This window comes from Hemisphaericaspora subhashii, assembly GCF_019202705.1.
Source record: "Hemisphaericaspora subhashii strain CBS 10753 chromosome Unknown scaffold25, whole genome shotgun sequence".
Taxonomy (NCBI): Eukaryota; Fungi; Ascomycota; class Pichiomycetes; order Serinales; family Debaryomycetaceae; genus Hemisphaericaspora; species Hemisphaericaspora subhashii.
This window is the reverse complement of record NW_026057344.1, coordinates 105,676-125,541: the sequence shown is the minus strand read 5'-3', so window position 1 is coordinate 125,541 and position 19,866 is coordinate 105,676. Positions and strand designations below refer to the sequence as shown.

General features: G+C 35.6%; 11 protein-coding genes across 11 annotated transcripts; 5 read left to right on the top strand and 6 right to left on the bottom strand. All coding sequences in view use genetic code 12, as the record gives it.

Annotated features, from left to right (window-relative positions):
- Nucleotides 1-186: 186 nt before the first annotated feature.
- Nucleotides 187-1,446, bottom strand: J8A68_004206 (uncharacterized protein; the record flags this gene model as incomplete). Its single annotated transcript, XM_049408141.1, has 1 exon — nucleotides 187-1,446. One exon carries the CDS (start codon nucleotides 1,444-1,446, stop codon nucleotides 187-189), a length of 1,260 nt encoding a protein of 419 aa, XP_049262545.1.
- Nucleotides 1,447-1,607: 161 nt separating this feature from the next.
- PEX17 (Pex17p) lies at nucleotides 1,608-2,303 on the bottom strand (the record flags this gene model as incomplete). Its single annotated transcript, XM_049408140.1, has 1 exon — nucleotides 1,608-2,303. The coding sequence occupies one exon, from the start codon at nucleotides 2,301-2,303 to the stop codon at nucleotides 1,608-1,610; it is 696 nt and encodes a 231-aa protein (XP_049262544.1).
- Nucleotides 2,304-2,545: 242 nt separating this feature from the next.
- Nucleotides 2,546-3,343, bottom strand: J8A68_004204 (uncharacterized protein; the record flags this gene model as incomplete). The annotated part of the gene is made up of 1 exon (XM_049408138.1): nucleotides 2,546-3,343. One exon carries the CDS (start codon nucleotides 3,341-3,343, stop codon nucleotides 2,546-2,548), a length of 798 nt encoding a protein of 265 aa, XP_049262543.1.
- Nucleotides 3,344-4,625: 1,282 nt separating this feature from the next.
- KIS1 (Kis1p) lies at nucleotides 4,626-5,840 on the top strand (the record flags this gene model as incomplete). Its single annotated transcript, XM_049408137.1, has 1 exon — nucleotides 4,626-5,840. The coding sequence occupies one exon, from the start codon at nucleotides 4,626-4,628 to the stop codon at nucleotides 5,838-5,840; it is 1,215 nt and encodes a 404-aa protein (XP_049262542.1).
- A 924-nt stretch (nucleotides 5,841-6,764) lies between these two features.
- Nucleotides 6,765-7,130, bottom strand: J8A68_004202 (uncharacterized protein; the record flags this gene model as incomplete). The annotated part of the gene is made up of 1 exon (XM_049408136.1): nucleotides 6,765-7,130. One exon carries the CDS (start codon nucleotides 7,128-7,130, stop codon nucleotides 6,765-6,767), a length of 366 nt encoding a protein of 121 aa, XP_049262541.1.
- Nucleotides 7,131-8,510: 1,380 nt separating this feature from the next.
- CCT2 (chaperonin-containing T-complex subunit) lies at nucleotides 8,511-10,091 on the bottom strand (the record flags this gene model as incomplete). Its single annotated transcript, XM_049408135.1, has 1 exon — nucleotides 8,511-10,091. One exon carries the CDS (start codon nucleotides 10,089-10,091, stop codon nucleotides 8,511-8,513), a length of 1,581 nt encoding a protein of 526 aa, XP_049262540.1.
- A 442-nt stretch (nucleotides 10,092-10,533) lies between these two features.
- On the top strand, nucleotides 10,534-11,532 carry J8A68_004200 (uncharacterized protein; the record flags this gene model as incomplete). The annotated part of the gene is made up of 1 exon (XM_049408134.1): nucleotides 10,534-11,532. One exon carries the CDS (start codon nucleotides 10,534-10,536, stop codon nucleotides 11,530-11,532), a length of 999 nt encoding a protein of 332 aa, XP_049262539.1.
- A 684-nt stretch (nucleotides 11,533-12,216) lies between these two features.
- J8A68_004199 (dolichyl-diphosphooligosaccharide-protein glycotransferase) lies at nucleotides 12,217-12,705 on the bottom strand (the record flags this gene model as incomplete). The annotated part of the gene is made up of 1 exon (XM_049408133.1): nucleotides 12,217-12,705. The coding sequence occupies one exon, from the start codon at nucleotides 12,703-12,705 to the stop codon at nucleotides 12,217-12,219; it is 489 nt and encodes a 162-aa protein (XP_049262538.1).
- A 233-nt stretch (nucleotides 12,706-12,938) lies between these two features.
- Nucleotides 12,939-13,547, top strand: OCA1 (putative tyrosine protein phosphatase; the record flags this gene model as incomplete). Its single annotated transcript, XM_049408132.1, has 1 exon — nucleotides 12,939-13,547. The coding sequence occupies one exon, from the start codon at nucleotides 12,939-12,941 to the stop codon at nucleotides 13,545-13,547; it is 609 nt and encodes a 202-aa protein (XP_049262537.1).
- A 677-nt stretch (nucleotides 13,548-14,224) lies between these two features.
- On the top strand, nucleotides 14,225-15,394 carry RPL3 (60S ribosomal protein uL3; the record flags this gene model as incomplete). Its single annotated transcript, XM_049408131.1, has 1 exon — nucleotides 14,225-15,394. One exon carries the CDS (start codon nucleotides 14,225-14,227, stop codon nucleotides 15,392-15,394), a length of 1,170 nt encoding a protein of 389 aa, XP_049262536.1.
- A 576-nt stretch (nucleotides 15,395-15,970) lies between these two features.
- On the top strand, nucleotides 15,971-19,120 carry UTP15 (snoRNA-binding rRNA-processing protein; the record flags this gene model as incomplete). The annotated part of the gene is made up of 3 exons (XM_049408130.1): nucleotides 15,971-17,453; nucleotides 18,171-18,437; nucleotides 18,525-19,120. 3 exons carry the CDS (start codon nucleotides 15,971-15,973, stop codon nucleotides 19,118-19,120), a joined length of 2,346 nt encoding a protein of 781 aa, XP_049262535.1.
- Between the last annotated feature and the right edge of the window lie 746 nt (nucleotides 19,121-19,866).

Here is a 19,866-nt window from a genome sequence, read left to right as displayed (position 1 = left end):
TCATTTTTGTACCGACAAATCGCTTACTGTGGCTGTCCTATTCTACTTTACTCGACTGCTTTGTTAGATAACTTACAAGTTGGTGAGAAATGAACGGTTATTACTATTAGCTATACAAAAAACCGACCAATATATTTACCTATTGCACCCCCCGCCCTCTCTCTATTAGTTGTTTATTTCTCTATTTTAAGGTTTATTAAAAGCTAAAACTGAATTCCCATTTAAATTTGTAATATTATTAACATATCTAATAAAAGCAGGATGTTCCAATATTGGTCTTCTTTCTTTATCAACCAGTTTTGCTGCTTCCACTGTTCCTTCTTTTTCAGAAATGATTTCTCTTGTCTTTGTTGCTCTTCTTTTCAATAATTTATTCAAGGTATCTCTCTTTTCTTCTTCCAATATCTTATTCTTATAATCTAATCTCTTTCTTGCATTTTCTGATTTCCGTAATGCAATCTCTTCTTCGGATTCTTTCTTCTTTTGTTTGGTCTTTTTGGCGGTCCCATCATCTAATTCAAAGAATTTCTTATTGCCTTCTTCTTCTTCTTCTTCCAAATATCTTGCTCGCTGTCTTTCTGTCATCTTGGATATATCGGGGTTGGCATGGGGATTATATTCAGTTTCTTCATCTGTTAAGATAAGATCGGCATCGAGATCAGTAGGTTGGATTTGTCGTTCAGGTAGTTGCCTTCGACTTTTTTTGGTTGGTCTTACTTGTTCTTCTTCCTCTTCATCTTCTTCGTCTTCTTCCTCCTCGTCGTCTTCTTCTTCTGCGTCTTCGTCGTAGTATGTTAATTGACGTTTTCTCGTTTGTCGTAATCTTGAAGAAGAAGGTTGTTCTGAAGATTTGGTGGATGCGGCCATGGTGGGTGGCTTGATAGTTATGTTTATCTTTCTGGGAACTGGTTTTGGTTCTTCCTCTTGTTCTTCTTCCTCTTCCTCCTCTTTTAATTCTAGGTCCTCGTCCATGTCAGATGCTTCGATCTTGTATGCGTCTTCGTCATCACTTATGCTTTGAACTTCTTCTTCATCTTCCTCCTCTTCGTCTTCCTCTTCCTCGTCTTCTTCACCTTCTTCAGCTTCTTCTCCTTCCTCCCCTTCTTCATCTTCACCTTCCTGGCCCACTTCTTCTTCCTCTTCGTCCCCTTCCTCGCCTTCTTCATCCCCTTCATCTTCTTCATCTTCTTCATCTCCTTCAACGCCTTCTTCATATTCACCGATCATAGTTGTATCTTCAATTTCACTGGATACATCTCTAACCTCAATCTCACTCAATTCAGACAGTTCATCCTCCTCTCCTTCTAACTCTTCCTCACCTTCCCCTTCTTCTTGTTGTTCTTCGTCTTCTTCTGATTCTTCCAATTCTGGGGCCACTGATGAATTCATTTCAGAGAAATCTTCTTCTTCTTCATCTGCACTGTCTTCTATTATACGTTTTGCCATGTTGTTGGATGTTAATTACTGATAAGAAAGAAAGAAGAAAATGAAAGCTCTGATTTTTTTCAGTGATAATTTTTCTACTATGTTTTGATCGCACTGGACATTTACAATTAAAGGGAAGCGTAAAAGATTATAATTAATTACTATGTAGAAAGATATAAACCCTACGCCTGTCCACTCATATACAACCCCTTAATACTTCTAATTTCATTTCTAGCCTCAACCGCAAGATTCCTCTTTGGTAATTTATTATCAAATGCTAACATTGCCGTATCAGGGACAAATAAATCATTTGAATTAAAATAAATCATATCTGCTTTACTTTGAAGATCTCGAATGGCATAATTCACACTTTTATAACTATGCATTTCCATTGAATCATATCCCCTACAATCATTCGTTAATCTGGTTGATAATTGTTTTAATTTGTTATATAATCTACCTTGTCCCAATTTATCTTCATCATCTTTTGATGGGTCATTTTTGTCGATGATTCTCATTCTATCAAGCAATGAATCATCTGTTTGAACAACGGCATCAGCATATAATTTGTTACTACCTGGACGTTTGATCCCAACTATGGGAATATAACTAACTCTTCCAATAAGATTTAGGTATAAATCACGGACTTTTCCTCTCACCAATTCAAGAACTTCTAATCTTCGTGTAGCATTAGTTTCTAATAATGGTTTAAGTACGAATAGGCCAAGTACGTAGGCGATGATTAATGTTATTCCTGATCCATGGGTGAGTTTAATTAAATAGATTAATAGTTGGGATTTTCCCCTTTTGGTTTTTAATGAGTATATAGATGGATCATATGATGTTTCTGGTATTGTTAATATAGGTACAGATGACATGGTTACTTAGCGTCTATGGTTGACTTGTATGTTTGACTTAGTGAGTCTTCGTTGAAGTGAAGTGGTGGAAGAAAATGATGAAAAATTGTGGAGATTTTTTGACCGAGAAAAAGATCACCAAAAATTTAAAAAGTGATCCTCGGGTAAATTTATTTAGAAAAAATGTATTATCACGTGACGTCTATATACAATTATTAATTATGCTGTCTACATACATATAAATCCCTTTCTAGATGTGCTATTCAAAACTTCCAATCGTTATTATGATTCATTATATCAAGCAATGATGGTTTTCTTGGTCTACTTCTATCTCCACCACTTCCACTTCTACTTGCAAATACACCTCCACTTCTACTTCCAAATCCATCTCGTTCACCATCTTTCATCTGTGAACGTAACTTTTCCCTATATTCTCTCTTATAATACTTCAGCAACAACTTCTCTTGTGTCTGTTTCAAAAGTATTCGATCCTCTTCTTCATCACTAGGGATCCAAGTCGATTTCAATATTCTCCTAACCGCTTCCGGTGAAATCCCAAACGCATCAGCTAATTCCTTGGTCGTCATTTGTGGGTGTAAATCTTTTAAATCTCTTAATGCATTCATTTTTTCTCGACTTAATTTATGGGTTGGTTGCCAGGTTCCATATCTTTTCTTGATTGATATGTCCCGCTTTTGCCAGTCGGGTAATCGGGATCTATCTTGTTGGGGTAATAGTTTTTTACGATATTCATCAAAGTCTAAGTTGATGTTGGGTCTGATTTCTTTCGGTTTGATCTCTTCGTGTTTGATCTCTTTGGGTTTTTCAGCATGTTCCTTGGCTGTGACAACATCCCTCTCTGATTCTCGGGGTGGATCTTCTTTAATGTTGGAAGATGGCGCGGGCTTCTTCTTCATCCGTATTTCAATGCCTTCCCATGGGTCTTTCGATGAGTATGATCTTATGCACGATTTGAGTGGAGATATGACATTTTGTCTGGATATACTCCTTGATAGTTCGGGTGTATATAGTTTATTGCCGAGTGCAAGATGTCTTAACATGTTATTGTATATATGCGGCAAGTGTTGTTGGTTTGAAGAAGAACAATAGGGTCTCTGATGAGTTTTTGAAAATTTAATTAATTAATATTTTTTTCTGTTGCAGTCGCATATATCAAGGTCGTGTAAATGTATCCGAAAATCAATTATCTTCGGTGTCCCCCGAATTTAGAAGTTGACGTGTTTTTCAAAATAGCTAGACAAGTAAGAGAGAAAGTAGAAGAAGCCAAACGACATTAAAGAAGATGATTACTGACACTCAATTGAATACGATTGTTGTTACTTTTGGATTTGCATCAATTGTTTTAATTTTGATATATCATGCTATTTCCACTAATATGAAGAACTTAGAATCAGAGAATTAGAAAAGGTATAAAGATGGTTGTGTAAAATATTTCGGATTGGTTCTTAAAGGTTGATTGTTTAAAAGTTGATGGTGAGTGTGTATACTATTTAAAGTTGTTATATATAGATAAGTATATAACCCAATTTTATGTTAATTTTTATAAGCAGAGGATGATATGCCTCGGGCAAAGATTACAACTTACGTTGAACTTATCAACAACTTTTAGGATAGTTTCGGAATTAAACACCAGTGGTGGAGGGGGGTCGGACGGTGATTTACGTTGACAATTCCATTGGGTGTGTGGAAGCCAATTGTTTGAATAATCAATGTGAAGCATGACTTTAAAGGAAATGGACCACCAACACCCCAAGGGTGTGTTTACTATTTCCGTAGAGATTGGGGAGGAGGTAATTCCGGTTGTTTAAAAGAGCGAATCTATTGGGTATAGTTGGGCCCCTGCATAAGAGATAGTTTAGGAAGAAATGCATTCCACTGTGGAAATGTAAAAAGTTTTATGATTCGATATCCGTAGTACTCTTTGCAATTATCAAACCCAGTCCTTTGTGAACCTCTGTTAATACCCTTCTTGTTTGCCTTTATTTGTATAAACTAGCACTACTTCCTCTCACATTTCTAAGCTCTACTTCTTCCTACTCTTACTCTCTAATTAAGTCACCCAATTTTCTTCGTTCTAAAATGACAAGAAATTTAATACGTAAGTAAATTCTCAACTCACAAAGTAAAGAAAAAAGAAAGCAAAAAAAAAAAGGAGAATTCAAACAAAATTTCCCCCAAATTTCATTTTCTTCTTTTTCTACAATCAAAAGAAAAAATTGTCGAAGAAGCACAGAACAACCAGAGAAGAAGAAGAATAGACAATAAAGTATAAGCATCCCCATCCATCCATCGCATATATAACATAATACAGTGGACTAAGCAATGAATGGTCCTTCAGATTTAATATCTGAGAATAATAACAAGGACGTGTCAATGGTTGACGTGAGTAAAGTGGCACAAGAGAATGGTCAGCAACAACAAGTACCCGACGGAGGCGACGGTATCACCAATCCACCTAGAAGGAGGTCAACATTACTTCTTACAGAAGATATCGACTTAGATCGAATGAATATTGATCAGAAAGAAGGAACTGATACTGATGGGATAGAAGATGATATGAATATTGATGATGGTAATATTCTGCGACAACAACAACAACAACCGGACTCCCAACAACAGGTACAGCAACAACAACAACAACAGCATCCTCCAAAGCAGCAGGCACAACCCGGCGAAGATCAAAAATTCCAACCTGATCCTAATTTAACTGTACCTGTAGACATCAAGTGGGTTCAAGGTGGTGAGAAAGTATATGTGACTGGTTCTTTTACCGGATGGAGAAAGATGATTGGATTAGTTAGACAACCGGATAATTCATTCTTAATTACATTAGGATTGCCCGTAGGAACACATAGATTTAGATTTGTTGTGGATAATGAATTAAGATTTTCTGATTTTTTACCCACGGCCACTGATCAAATGGGGAATTTTGTAAATTATATTGAAATTACCCCTGAGAATATCGAACAACATTTATTACAGCTAGAAACTGAACAGGCAGCAGTAGAAGAAGACCAAACACAAGAACCACCAATATCACCTCAGAATGAAAGAGCTACTAGTCGTAAATCATCAATGTCAAAACATAGAACTGATTCAATGTGGGGATTAATCAATGATGATGATGATATGGGGAATGGATATTCAAGATATCATGATGAAGATGGAACTTCCTTACGAAGAGAATATCAATACATTAATGAAATCCCACCAATATTCACGGATCCAAAAGTAATGGAACAATATTATGTTGCTATAGATAAACAAGCACGAAATTCTGGAGGTGGTCAACAACAACAAGCTTGGCTTCATCCACCTCAATTACCACCACATTTAGAAAATGTCATTTTGAATAATTTTAATGATCGAGAAAATAATAGTGGGGCATTACCGATTCCAAATCATGTGGTGTTGAATCATTTGGCTACTACTAGTATAAAACATAATACATTGGCGGTGGCTTCTATTGTAAGGTATAAACGGAAATATGTTACTCAGGTGTTGTATTCTCCTTTACAACCGACACCTGAATCATAATAATAGACGCGTGTGGTCTGGCATTAATACTGGGGAGGGAGACTTGTTAGAAGAGAGAGTAAATTGTATTGAGTAGGTAGTGTAATTAGGATTAATTAATTTTCTATTTTTAGTTCAAAAACTAAATTTGCAAATACTGAAGCATAACAAGGAATGTGTCGTAACTATACTACAACGTGTAGGTCCGCATTATTCAATGATGCATTCTATGAATAAGATGTAGTTTTTATGAATATAGATGTAGCTTGATCCGTAACCTGAAAGAATAGTAGTCTTCGAGTCATGTAGGTGGCTATATTTGCATTTTTCTTATCACTATAGGAATTGCGCTCTGCTGAAATGATATCTATATCATTGGAATTTGCTTACAATAGATGGAAAACGTAGGACCAGAGGGGCTGTCAACAGTTTACTTCCGAATTATTATTCTCAAGGTAAATTGTGTGAAAGGAAGTTGTTATTAAACTCTGGTGGGGAAAGCAAAATTAAAAAACTACAGACTTCAAAACACGTTGTATTTACAGACAGGGGTTACAAAGAAACTGGAGGGGGAATTTCCAAGTGATGATAGATCCACTTCATATCTATACAATCTTTTAGAATAGAAGATAGCTATTGTCTAACTAATCATCTAGCTAGCTTTAGTTTCCCATATAATTTTAGCTGTGCCGAGACTGTTTGGAAAGGGAAAGTGCGATTATCAAAAATGGCTGCAAAAAAAAGAACTCTTTACAAAATATTAAAATTCATATAAAACATCATCATTTTTTTAAAGGGTTTTCTCGTAGTAAACACATAGATACACTATACATAAGTATATAGATATCAAATAAAAGATAAGCAGAAGTATATTTGAGCGGAAACCCAAACCAGGAGATCCAACCCAAATAACACAGAATTAAAAAATCAAGGCTGCAAACTAAATTACTGCCATTGATCATCATCCTTCCTTCTTCTGTTTGAAGAACCAAGAGAATCATCAAAATCCCCTTGGTCACCTTGGTCATCACCATAAGATTGACCACCAAGACCACCTTGTTGTTGACCGCTGATGTCACCAGATTGACCATAAGATTGATCTTGACCACTAGAGTAGTCACCAGAGGAAATACCACCAGATTGGAAATCACCACCAGATTGCTTGTTGGATGATTGCCAGTTGGAATCATCTTGATTTTGTTGAGAGGAATCAAAATTGGATTGGTCGAAGGAATCATCATTTCCTTGTTGTTGTTGTCCTCTTCTTGATCTACCTTGATCTTTGTCGTCTTTACCGAAACCGAAAACCATTGCTAATTGTTGTTGCTTGTTGTTGTACTGTTGTTTATTGAGAAACTAAGTCTTAAAGAGAGAAAACTATTTCCAATTGTTACTTTTTAATGAGGATTACTACCGGCTTTTATAGTGAAAATTTTTGAGATACCTTTGATAGAGAGCAATATTTTTGATCCACTGTGGGGAATGAAATTTCAATTTCGGAAACAATCTGAGAGAAGAATGAGATGGAAGTAATAGAATATTTTTAGCAAGGTAACGTGCAATTACGTACGGTATAAGGAACCCATTAAAGCCGCAATTGTAAACTATGACTGTGCCTCCTTACTTATTGAGGGGGGTGTGGAGAGTTAATTCCCCAAAAGGGGGGTGGCATCCACCCAACATAGAAGATATTTAATCGCACGTTCGGTAATGTGAAATTGTGCATCCACAGAAACCCGTGGTACTTTCTTACAAACTTTATGGGGGAAACTGGGGGGTGGGTGCGATAGTCGCAAATTGTGTATTGTGTGTGATCATGTAAGAGGAATTTAACCTTTCTAAAGTAAGAGAAACCATAAAACAAAACTAAGAAACACGTTGAGATGAGTCCAAAGTTAGGAGTAATGAATAAATTTCCCCTTAAATTGAAAAATTTAAAACCCCCTTCTAAATCCACATAATTTATTTGAAAATAAAGAAAAATCAGGATAGTTTGCTAAAAAATAATATTAACTATTTCACCCCTGTCTATTCAGGAAAATAAAACCTTCTCCTAATTACAATTCAGGATTGTTTGCAACAATTGGGTTTGTTCTTCTTTCTAAGGATTGTATCTCCATCTATGAACAATAGGTATAGGGAGCTTACTAGATACAAATAGCTCAATTGAATCCCAATCTGGGAATCTGATTGTTACAATAAGTGAAGAACAAAAATTTTTCGTACGTCACTTTATTGTTAGCTTATTGTAACTATGGCGGTGGTGGTTAATTATTTTATTTTTTTGTTGCATCTGTCAAAACTCAAATTTGTATTGCAAAATCAGAAAAAGAAAAAGGCTAGAATGATGATGACGATGAGAATGGCTTTGGAAAATTTCATATTATTCAACTTTTTGATCGGATTCGGGATTCTTGGTAGTTTTACCCTGAAGTGATATACCATCATTGGACCATTCACTATTGGTCTACTTTTACAATTGCAATTGATATCCGAGTTATCTCGTGGAATAACGATAGAAATTGAGCTATTGGGATCAAGGAGAGAGGCAGAAAGGTAGATCAATCTAAAATTAACCAAAGAAAAAGTCGGTCATACTCGTAAACTATTACTTGCCATCGGGTGATGGAACAATATTCGGGGTAATCATCATTATACTAAAAACTATTTATAAAATTACTATGCATTTTTCTAATGATTTCTATCAGCAGTACGTGGTTTTGCTCTAATAATATTATCAACTCTTAATAATACTTCAGCAGCTTCAGTAGCAGATGAAACAACTGCTCTTTTTAATTTATATGATTCAACAATACCCAATTCTCTCATATCAGCAATAATACCCTTATTTAAATCTAAACCAGAAGTTGAAATACCATTATAAATAGCAGCTCTTAATTTAGTTACTAATTCACTTGAATCAAATCCAGCATTGTCAGCTAATATAGTAGGTAATTGTCTTAAAGCTCTACTAAATGCTTCAACAGCCAAGGCTTTTTTACCCGTTTCATTAGCAGCAGCTTGATCAACAGCCTTGGCCATTAACATTTCTGCACATCCACCACCTAAAAGAGTTTTGGTTTCTCTTGTAGTTTGTGATAATACCGATAATGCATCATGTAAGGATCTTTCAGCTTCATCGAGAACTTGTTCGGTAGCACCTCTTAAAACTATTGTACATGCTTCACCAGCTGCAACACCGGAGAATTTGAGGAAAACATCTTCACCAATTATGATTTCTTCAATGGTATCACAATAACCTAATTTAACATTTTCGGGATTATCAAAAGTAGAAACAACTTCACCTCCAGTAACTAATGCCAATCTTTCAATTCCATCAAAATCAGCATGTTCAATTGAATTTATTTTAGCATCAGTAAATAATTGTTCTGGATAATCATAGATTAATTGTCTATTAATGAATACATTAATATTAAATTGTTTAATTTTTTCAATTTTATTTTTCATCTTAAGTTTTTCAGCTTTTTCTAAATCAGCTAATTTTGAAGTTGAATCAACTTTAAATTTTGCACCAAAGATTTTAACTTTATCAGTATCCATTGAAGTATTTGCAATTAAAATCTTTGCATTTGTAACTTTTTTAGATTGTCCAATTCCAAATTTCTTTTGTAATATAAATCCTTCATCTAAATAAGAATCAGATAATTTCCCCCCGACTTTCTTAATGATTTGAATATTATTCAAATTAGTCAGACCTTTTAATCTTAAAATTGCATCCACAGCTAAATTTGAAAATAATTCTTTATCTTGGGATAAAATCTTCGATGATAAAGTAGTTTTGGCAATATTGATCAAATCACCTCTAAATTTCTCAATATCTTTCCCATTATCAACCGCATTCTTATCCAAAGCATCCACACTTACTCTATGAGCAATTCTAAACCCTTCAACAATAGTTTGCGGATGAATCTTCTTCTCAATCAATTTTTCCGCCTCTCTCAACAACTCAGCAGTTAAAACAGTTACAGAAGTAGTCCCATCTCCAACCTCATCATCTTGAACTTTCGAAATATTAACCAATACTTTCGCAGCTGGATTATCAAATGGGATAGATTTCAAAATCGTAGCACCATCATTGGTAACGATAGATGAATCGGGATTTGAAGCACTTTGTAATAATTTATCCATACCTTTTGGTCCAAGTGTTGATTTCACAAGATCACCTACGGCAATGGCACCTACAAAGGCTGACATACGGGCATTTTCGGCCCTTTCTTCGGTTGCCTGTTCGTTGAAGATTTGAACTGACATTGGTTGTTAGTGGTTTTCTATTAAAGGGTGCTACTAATTTGTAGAAATTGATGATGATGATGTTGAGTATTATTGGAAATTTTTTTAGCGTGTTTCTTTGAGAAGGTCGTGTTTATGAACTCAAAAAATTTTATGTCGCGACACTAAATGCGACAACTGTGGAATTTGGTTCGATCGGCAAGTCCTACTGACGGGTTTCTTTGGTTATTTTCTTACATTGTCAGGCTACAAAGAAGGCTAAACTTTTGGTGTGTCTCTTCTATAAGAATATGAAGTGGGTTTGGGTTTGTTGAATCTAAAGACAAAATAATGAATTTTAAACACTTCTAAAGGATTGTAACTTTGTTGACCTTTCATTCGGTTATTAGCTGTTGCAAAAAAAAGCAGATTAAATTTGGTTGTAAAAAAAGTGTTGCAAAACTCTTTTATCCACCAATCCAAAATGGTTAACACAAGATCTAGTGACAATGAATTACTCATTTCATCTGATTTGATTGGGAATCACAATATAGTCAATAAGACTGTTAATCTGGCCTTTGAAACCAAAGTAGAATCTTTCATATATGCCTGTGATGCTATAGATATTAGAATGAACATACTTCCCGAAGATATGAACCCACGCCACATCAACAGTGATCTTACTATCATTATCACATCTTCTCCATCACTAGTTGCTTTACTAACTTCATTATTCAGTGATGGCCTTATTAAACTGGTTTTGCAAAATCCTCAAGGAGCTGGTCAAAATTCAATTGAAACCTGCAATATAGAATGTAAGAAGAATTTATTGAACTCACGTTGGGAAATACTGCTAATTGGAGGCTGGACAATTCCTCCACTAGCAAATCTATTTAGTCATATCATCAACATAGACAAAGAGGTATGTTTGTGTGGATCAAAAGGAAGTGTCTATGACGCCCGTTTAATGTGTTCTTTGATAATATCTACTCCGAATGGACATTTACGTTTATCCAAAACAAAGGGGATCATTGATCTTTGTAAATGCTTCCTTGTCAAAGCAGATGATAGTCCTGATAGTAAATCCTATAAACTTGTCTCCACCCCGATTGCTTCGATCCAACAATTACAAAACCAGAATATGAAACCACGGTCAGCATTGGAAGAAAGGGGGTTTCAATTGGGTGAAAACGTTTACAAACAGACAACGTATCCGACCTGTGAATCATTCACTATTACGCTAGCACTTAAAAGGGAAGAGGTTACTACCTTAATAGGACTCCAGGGTCTGCGACTCAATTCGATTCGAGTTCAATCAAGATGTTTGATAAAAGTCCTACCGGCTGAACAATCATTTACCTCCAGAAAAAGTACAATTCAACAAATTGTCATTCTGGGACATAAATCAGATGTTCTTATTGCTGTTAAAGAAATTGAGAAGGTTGTTATACAGGTTAGAAATAACGATGGGAGATTTATTTAAATGCGGTTCGTAGCGGAAAAAAAGTCACACGTTTGTCATGTGATTGATTATGCGGCGTTGAGTAGAGGGTTGGGCATTAGCATGGCTATAATGACGAAAACAAGTTGTGGTTTGCCAGTATGAACTAAGACAATGCTGTTTTAGAAGGAATGATTATCTAAGGGTTGGAAGAAGCTTAATCTTACCTTTTATACAAGATATTTTTTGAATCATATTTTTGAAGAAAATTGGTGCAAATTCTTGTAGAATATTAACTTTTCCCAGAACTGATGTTGGAATTTAGATAGACAAGATATTGTTAGAATTACAACTCGCTGGTTACTTCACTACAGACTCAGGGATTCAAAGGGATCATTGATCTAATTACTCATATCCGTTTCTCTCAATTGTAGCAGTTCTGGTTAACAAAATATACGAATCTCAAAACTCACGTATACTTACAGAAGCAAATTATAGTATTACTTACCTAAGAGATAACAGAAGATACAGAATTGAATTACTTCTTCGATCTTTATTTGATCCCAGGGAATCAGAGGTATTAGAAATAATTATTTGTTGTATTTTCATTTATTCTTACTACAGATAAATAAGCAAATATATATAAAAATCGTAACTACCTCAATTGACACACACCTCTATTTCTGCAAACGTACAGTCATCTATCCAGGAAATGTATCGTTGGACTCAATTGATGAAATGAATGACAATGAAATGCAAGATTAAACTTGCAAATATAAAATCCCCAAATGATCTTTCTGGACTAATATGATCGAATACAGCCTTTGAATCCTTTTTGATATCGTCGTCAGCATCACCATCTTTCTGTTGATCATCTCTCTTTTCATTGATTTGTAATCTTAAACTTACAAGTAATACAAATTGTCCAACACACAGAATAAATCCACCCAAGAACGCATTGAAGGGGAAGTTACCCACTAATAAAACATATATGAATTGTAAAACACCCAATACGACTAAGAAGACTAAGAATATATCAATCAATTTAAGACGAGGAGTAAGACTCTTTTCATAGTCTGCTATGGTTGTTTGAACTGCCGATGTTAATTCATTAATTGTTGTTGCCAATTTTCCCTTTGGCACAGGAGCATGTCCACCAGTTGCAGTTGTTGTACTTGCAACAGCTTTCTTAATTGCAGCTTCTTGTTTGGGCATTGTGCTTTTAATCAATTGATAGAGAGTTCCCTGTAAAATAAGTTGGGGGTTATGCTTCTTTGTTTTTCTAATTAAACACGTCAATCTCACTCTGAAAAATAAATCACTTTCCAATCAACAAAACCAACAGAGAGCAAAAAAAAACTGAGCCTCCAATAAATTCGATTTATGAAACGCAAGTAATTAATCATATCCCACAGTAAAACGCATTAATACAAAACATATACAGGTAAATGGAACTTGGATCAACCTCAACCATAAACTCCAATCTTGGACAATCACAAGTCGAAGGGCCAACGATTTCTAAAATCACTCAACCACCTGCCCTTCGTATTATCCCGCCCCTTAATTTTTGTCCAGTTGAAAGACAATTATATCGATCAGGTCAACCGTCGATAATAAACGAATCCTTCTTGAACCAATTGAACCTCCGCACTATCATTTGGTTAGCAAGTGAAGAACCTACTGATGAATTTCTTGAATATTGTCTTTCAAAGCATATAAATATTGAATTTGTAAGTATGGTAGATGATGATAAGCATTTAAACCCATGGGACTCATTAAATGAACCTACAATCAAGCGAGCATTAGAGTTGATTGTTAACAAAGAGAATTTACCAATTTTGGTATGTTGCGGAATGGGGAGACATAGAACGGGAACGGTCATTGGATGTCTTCGAAGATTGCAAGGATGGAATTTGGCAAGTGTTTCTGAAGAATATAGAAGATTTACTGGAGCTAGAGGTGGTAGAATCTTGGTGGAGTTGTTAATTGAGGGATTTGATATTTCGTCAGTCGAAATTGATATGGAAAAAGCACCTGAATGGTTAAAGAGTGAATAGAATGAGAGAAGAAGCGGCAGTTCTGACAAAGATACACATCCATATTTATTACATCAAGCAGGAACTGGGATTTGCATTGCTTAAATATTTACGAAGTATTAGTTGCTAATCGAGCCACCTGAAACATTGATTGTTTGCTAAGGTTGATTTGGATATGAGTAGCTGAAACAGGAAGCTATGAGCAGATGGAGCGTGGCACGCTCCACCCGGGGAGCTCTGAACTTGGCTCTGATATTACCGTATCTGAGCCTTATCCATTGAGTCGACTTGTTTTTATAGACATTTATTGGCATTTGGCATAAAATAGTAGATAGGAATCTGATCCTGCAAGACTAGTAGAAGGTTCTCCTTAGGGAGTATTGTTTAACGAGAAGTACTTAGAAATCAGCAAACCTTTCATGGCTCTAAGATGTAGACGGTTCAACTGAAGACTATCTCTAATAGCGGATCTAGTTGTACTCTCTAAGTAAACACCAGAACGATCGAGTAAATCAGAGTACATCACAAAGATGGAACCCGAAAAAATTGCAATTTTTGATCAAAAGTACACTACCCTTCTCTTCTAAAAAAATTTTCACTGTTTTCTTCAGTTTTTGTTCTATAAAATTTGAAAAAAAAAAGTTTATCTTCTTCCTTCTCTTCTTTCATTAGTTGTTAATAACATTAAAAGTAAAAAGATGTCTCACAGAAAGTTCGAAGCACCACGTCACGGTTCCTTAGGTTTCTTACCAAGAAAGAGAGCCTCCAAGCAAAGAGGTAGAGTTAAGGCCTTCCCAAAGGATGTCAAATCTAAGCCAGTTGCTTTAACTGCTTTCTTAGGTTACAAGGCTGGTATGACCACCATTGTCAGAGACTTAGACCGTCCAGGTTCTAAGATGCACAAGAGAGAAGTTGTCGAAGCTGCTACCGTTGTTGACACTCCACCATTAGTTATTGTTGGTGTTGTCGGTTACGTTGAAACCCCAAGAGGTTTAAGATCTTTAACTACCGTTTGGGCTGAACACTTATCCGAAGAAGTTAGAAGAAGATTCTACAAGAACTGGTTCAAGTCTAAGAAGAAGGCTTTCACCAAGTACTCTGCTAAATACGCTTCTGATGCTAAGCAAATTGAAACTGAATTAGCTAGAATTAAGAAGTACGCTTCCGTTGTTAGAGTCTTAGCTCACACCCAAATCAAGAAGACCCCATTATCTCAAAAGAAGGCTCACTTAGCTGAAATCCAAATTAACGGTGGTTCTATTGCTGACAAGGTTGAATGGGCCAGAGAACACTTTGAAAAGGAAGTTTCTGTTGACTCTGTCTTTGAACAAAATGAAATGATTGATGTTATTGCTGTCACCAAGGGTCACGGTTTCGAAGGTGTTACCCACAGATGGGGTACCAAGAAATTACCAAGAAAGACCCATAGAGGTTTAAGAAAGGTTGCTTGTATTGGTGCTTGGCATCCAGCTAATGTTAACTGGACTGTTGCCAGAGCTGGTCAAAACGGTTACCACCACAGAACCTCTATTAACCACAAGGTTTACAGAGTCGGTTCCGGTGCTGATGAATCTAACGGTGCTACTGAATTTGACAGAACCAAGAAGACCATTAACCCAATGGGTGGTTTCGTTAGATACGGTAACGTTAAGAACGATTTCGTCTTATTAAAGGGTTCTATCCCAGGTATCAAGAAGAGAGTTGTCACTTTAAGAAAATCCTTATACGTTGACACTTCTAGAAGAGCCTTGGAACAAGTTAACTTGAAATGGATCGATACCGCTTCTAGATTCGGTAAGGGTAGATTCCAAACCCCAGCTGAAAAGCACGCTTTCTTAGGTACTTTAAAGAAGGACTTACAAAACTAAATTTGATTTAATTTTGTAGTTTGAAAATAAAGTAGAAAATTAAAGCCAACTTAATTTGGGAGTTCAATAGTTTTTTCTGTGTAACTTTTTCTTTTATATAATTAAATTTACGATTTCCCTTTTTAATATTGTCTTGTAGTTGGATATGTAAATGTCTCCCTTTCAAATGTGTTTACTGATACAAGGCGGTGCCATCAGGCTCCTAGTAAGTTGAAATGAGCTTCAAAGTGATGTGTTGCAAAAACTATCAAAATTCGAGACCAGATCACGTGATTTACCAATTCCAGCTAATCATTCCCTTCCATGTTTTAAATTTAATGAAAGAGAGTCATGTTTGATCAATAATCTTCCCCAAGCCAATAGACGTACTACCCTCGAGTTTCATGGTATCAGAGACACTTTGTATGCTGTTTTGGTATAGAAATTTGATGGTCTTCGTGATCCAAACTAAAAGACAAAGGACCAGAAAAAAAATTCTGGCTCATCTCTAATTTTTCAAATATTATTAAGATCTTTCATAAAGACATTTTACTTCTTTATATAATACCATTTTAACATTATAGAAAATCATAGACAATGTCATCGAGTAGACAGACGATACCACAACTAAGAAATCCCACTTTACCTTCACAAACCACCCCTGAACAAAGGTACTGGAGAAGTTATGCCAATCCGCAACTCATCAAAGAAAATCATCCAATTAATGATATAGATTTCAATCCAACAACTCCTAATGATTTTGCAATTACTTCATCTACTAGAATTCAAATATTTTCTTCCAAGACTCGACAAGTGATTAAAACGTTTTCTAGATTCAAGGATGTTGTATATTCTGCCAAATATAGATATGATGGGAAATTATTAGTTGCTGCCGATGCAACTGGATTAGTATCTATATACGATAGTTATCAACCTAGAAATTTACTTGTTAGTTTACATCCAAGTTCTCATCCTACTCACGTTGCCAAGTTTCATCCTACCATTGGGAATCAATTAATTACTGGGTCAGATGATAGAGTATTGAGACTTTATGATATATCACAAACCACCAAGGGTCCAATTGTTGAAATTGATGGAACTCAACATGGTGATTATATAAGAAGTGCAAATTATATCCCAGGAAATCCTAATTTAGTAGCTACTGGTTGTTATGATGGAATTGTTAGAATTTTCGATATGAGAAATTCTCAATTAGTTAGTCAATTTAATCAACATAATCCAATAGAAGATGTGATTGCATTATCACCAACAACTTTGGTAAGTGCTGGTGGTCCACAAGTGAGGATCTGGGATTTAACTCGAGGTTCTCAGATTCATGAATTAGACAATTTCACTAAAACTGCAACTTGTTTACATGATACTGGCGATAAGGGGTTGTTGGTTGGTTCCTTAGATGGTCATGTTAAGATCTTTGATTATACATCGGCAAATTGGAATGTCCAATTTGGTTGGAAATTTGGTAGTGGTGGTGTGTTAGCATGTGCCGTTTCACCAGCTGCAAATGATCATAAACATTTCGTAGCTGGGTTGACTTCAGGCTTGATTTCAATCAGAACCAAAAAGACCGAACCAAAAGTGAAACAAGGGGTTAAACAAGAGAAATCAAATGCATATGCCAGAATGATGAGAGGGAAAGATTATTCAGGAGAAGAAGAACATCGTATTATTCAATCAAGTATTCCACAAACTAAGAAATTAAAGCAATTTGAAAAACACCTTAATGCATTCAGATGGGCAGAAGCATTAGATAGCGCATTTGCTCCTGGCTTACCTAAAGAACAGACAGTCACTATTTTGAATGAATTAAAGAAGAGAGGAAAAGTAAGGATTTCATTATATGGGAGAGATGAAATTTCATTGTTGCCTATTTTACAATGGTTCACTAAGAATTTAGAAGATGTAAGATCATTTAATTTACTTTGTGATTATATTGGAATTATCTTGGAAATGTATGGATCTATGATAGATAAGAGTGTAGTTTTAGAAGAATGTTTCTCAACCTTACTTAAGAAAATCAATGGGGAAATTAAAAAATGTAAAGAAGCTAATGAAATTAGTGGTATGTTAGAATTGTTAACCGTCTAGTGTATTTATATAAGGTGTACATACAAAAAATCAAACAGTTTGATAAAAAGAGAATCTCTTGTCATCGCCTCCTTCTCGTTTTCTTCTTTGCGTCTTTCAGTTTAGCATCCTGTTCTTCAACTTTTCGTCTACATTAATCCGAACAAAACCATTTTACCTTTCCTGTAGTATTAATTGTTTATCGAAATCATCAAGCAGATATTTTTTTTTATTAGTAGCAGTAAGGAGGAAATGACACACTCTTGATGAAGGTATCGCTTTACGCACGACTTAACAGTGTGGCACTCATCCAAATGACGAGTATCTCTATTATACTTTCTGATACTCCTCCAAGTGGCCATACCCACTAACCTTACCCCCCCTAGAGTGCAATGGCCATATTATTGGTGGTCACTAGCATCATTATTGTTTTGCCCGAGGGACAAATTAAATAATTCTGTTGCATATTCTTATGTAAGATTATTTTTTTATGCAACTCTCTTAGAGGCGCGCACTAAATTATCACTGCAAGGATCTCATACTAAAACAAACAACTGATGAGGCAGATGAGATAGATAAATCAGGTGGGTTCTCCGTCAATATATAAAGGGTCAACTAAATCATTCTTGAATCCCAGAATGTCTTGAAAAAGGAGTAAAATTCAATTCATACAAAATGGTAGATTTATTCGCAAGAGCGGATACGTGCTTAGACGGTAATCATTATAATGGTGAACACTTGATTGCTAGAATTACGGCAGTTCCAGTTTTATTCGCTTTGTCATTCTTGGGTTCATTTTTTCCTTTGGTGGCATTGCATTCTACTAGATTTAAACTCCCAAGTTGGATATTCTTCATCACAAGATATTTTGGTAGTGGTGTCATTATCGCTACTGGATTCATTCATCTTTTAGCTGAAGCGCTGATGGCTTTAACTAATCCATGTTTAGGTTCCCCTTTCGCTTACCCTTGGGCAGAAGGTATTGCCTTAATGTGAGTTTTTGCATTTTTCTTTTTCGATATAATTGCTAATAAAAAGATTCACGAGAACGCTTTGCAGGCGCAAGCTGAAGAAGATGAAATTCAGGCAAAAAGGGAAGTCTCAGATACTGACGACAAAACCAATCTGGATGTTGACACTCAACAATTTTCAATTAGGAATTATGAAAATATTTACCAACAAATCTTAAATTGTATCGTTTTAGAATGTGGTATTGTCCTTCATTCAATCTTTGTTGGTTTGTCATTGGCTATTGCAGGTGACGAATTTATCACATTATATGTTGCCATTGGTTTCCATCAATTCTTTGAAGGATTAGGATTAGGTACGAGATTCGCAACCACTCCTTGGTCAGAGGGAAAGAAGTACGTACCTTGGCTTATGGCAATGGCATATAGTTTAACTACCCCAGCTGCTGTTGCAATTGGTATTGCTGTTCGAAAGACATATCCTGTCGGTTCAAGAACTGCGTTGATTACTACTGGAACATTTGATGCTATGTGTGCAGGTGTGCTTATTTATAACAGTATTGCTGAACTTATGGCTTATGATTTTATGTACTCACACGATTTCCATGAGAAGAAGATGAGTGTTATGTTATGGGCTTATGTATGTCTTGCTTTGGGTGCTTTCTGTATGGCATTTATTGGTAAGTGGGCTTAGCGATGCGTGGTCGCAAGTGGCTGCAAAAAAAATGCAATGATGTTTCTAATAGAGTTAACTGTTGGCCATTCTCGCATTGAATTTCATTCCTGGGAGAGTGGTCTGTTTCTGTTTAGCTATGTTTATACAGTTTCTACAATGTTCATGTATCTATTTGCTAATAAAAAAGTTTCATCCACAAAAAAAATTCGGTGTTTACCAAGTCTCGTCTCAACGACATTTTAAATCTCGGTGTTATGAATACTACGACGTCAAGTTGTGGCGAATCATGCATAAGAAAGCAATGAATTTGGTTACAAACAGAGTACAACCTTAATTAGCCACAAGACATAAACAGCGGATGTATGCAAGGCGTGAAAATTAATGTAGAGCACAATCCTGATAAGACAGGTATTTTAATTTGAGACTAAGTGGTTGCTTAGTTTGATAGCTACAATCCACACTTTGCAAGCGTGAATATTCTTAATGAAAATTTCAGGTTCTCTACTTCCAGTCGCACATTTGTAATATAATAAGGACTTCTTCTCCAACATATTGTGAGATTGTTGAATCAAAATTTCAGGTCAGGCAATTTTCGCAACTTGAGTCTGTATCATAATTCCATTTTTCGCCGGGAAAATGTGCGGCTCAGAATCTAGTTTCATATTACACAAGAACGACTAAGCAGTTGCAACTTCACCTCTAATGTCCTGGCATTTTCTTATGAAATACTATGAAGGTCGCCTATACTCTAATATCCTAATTGT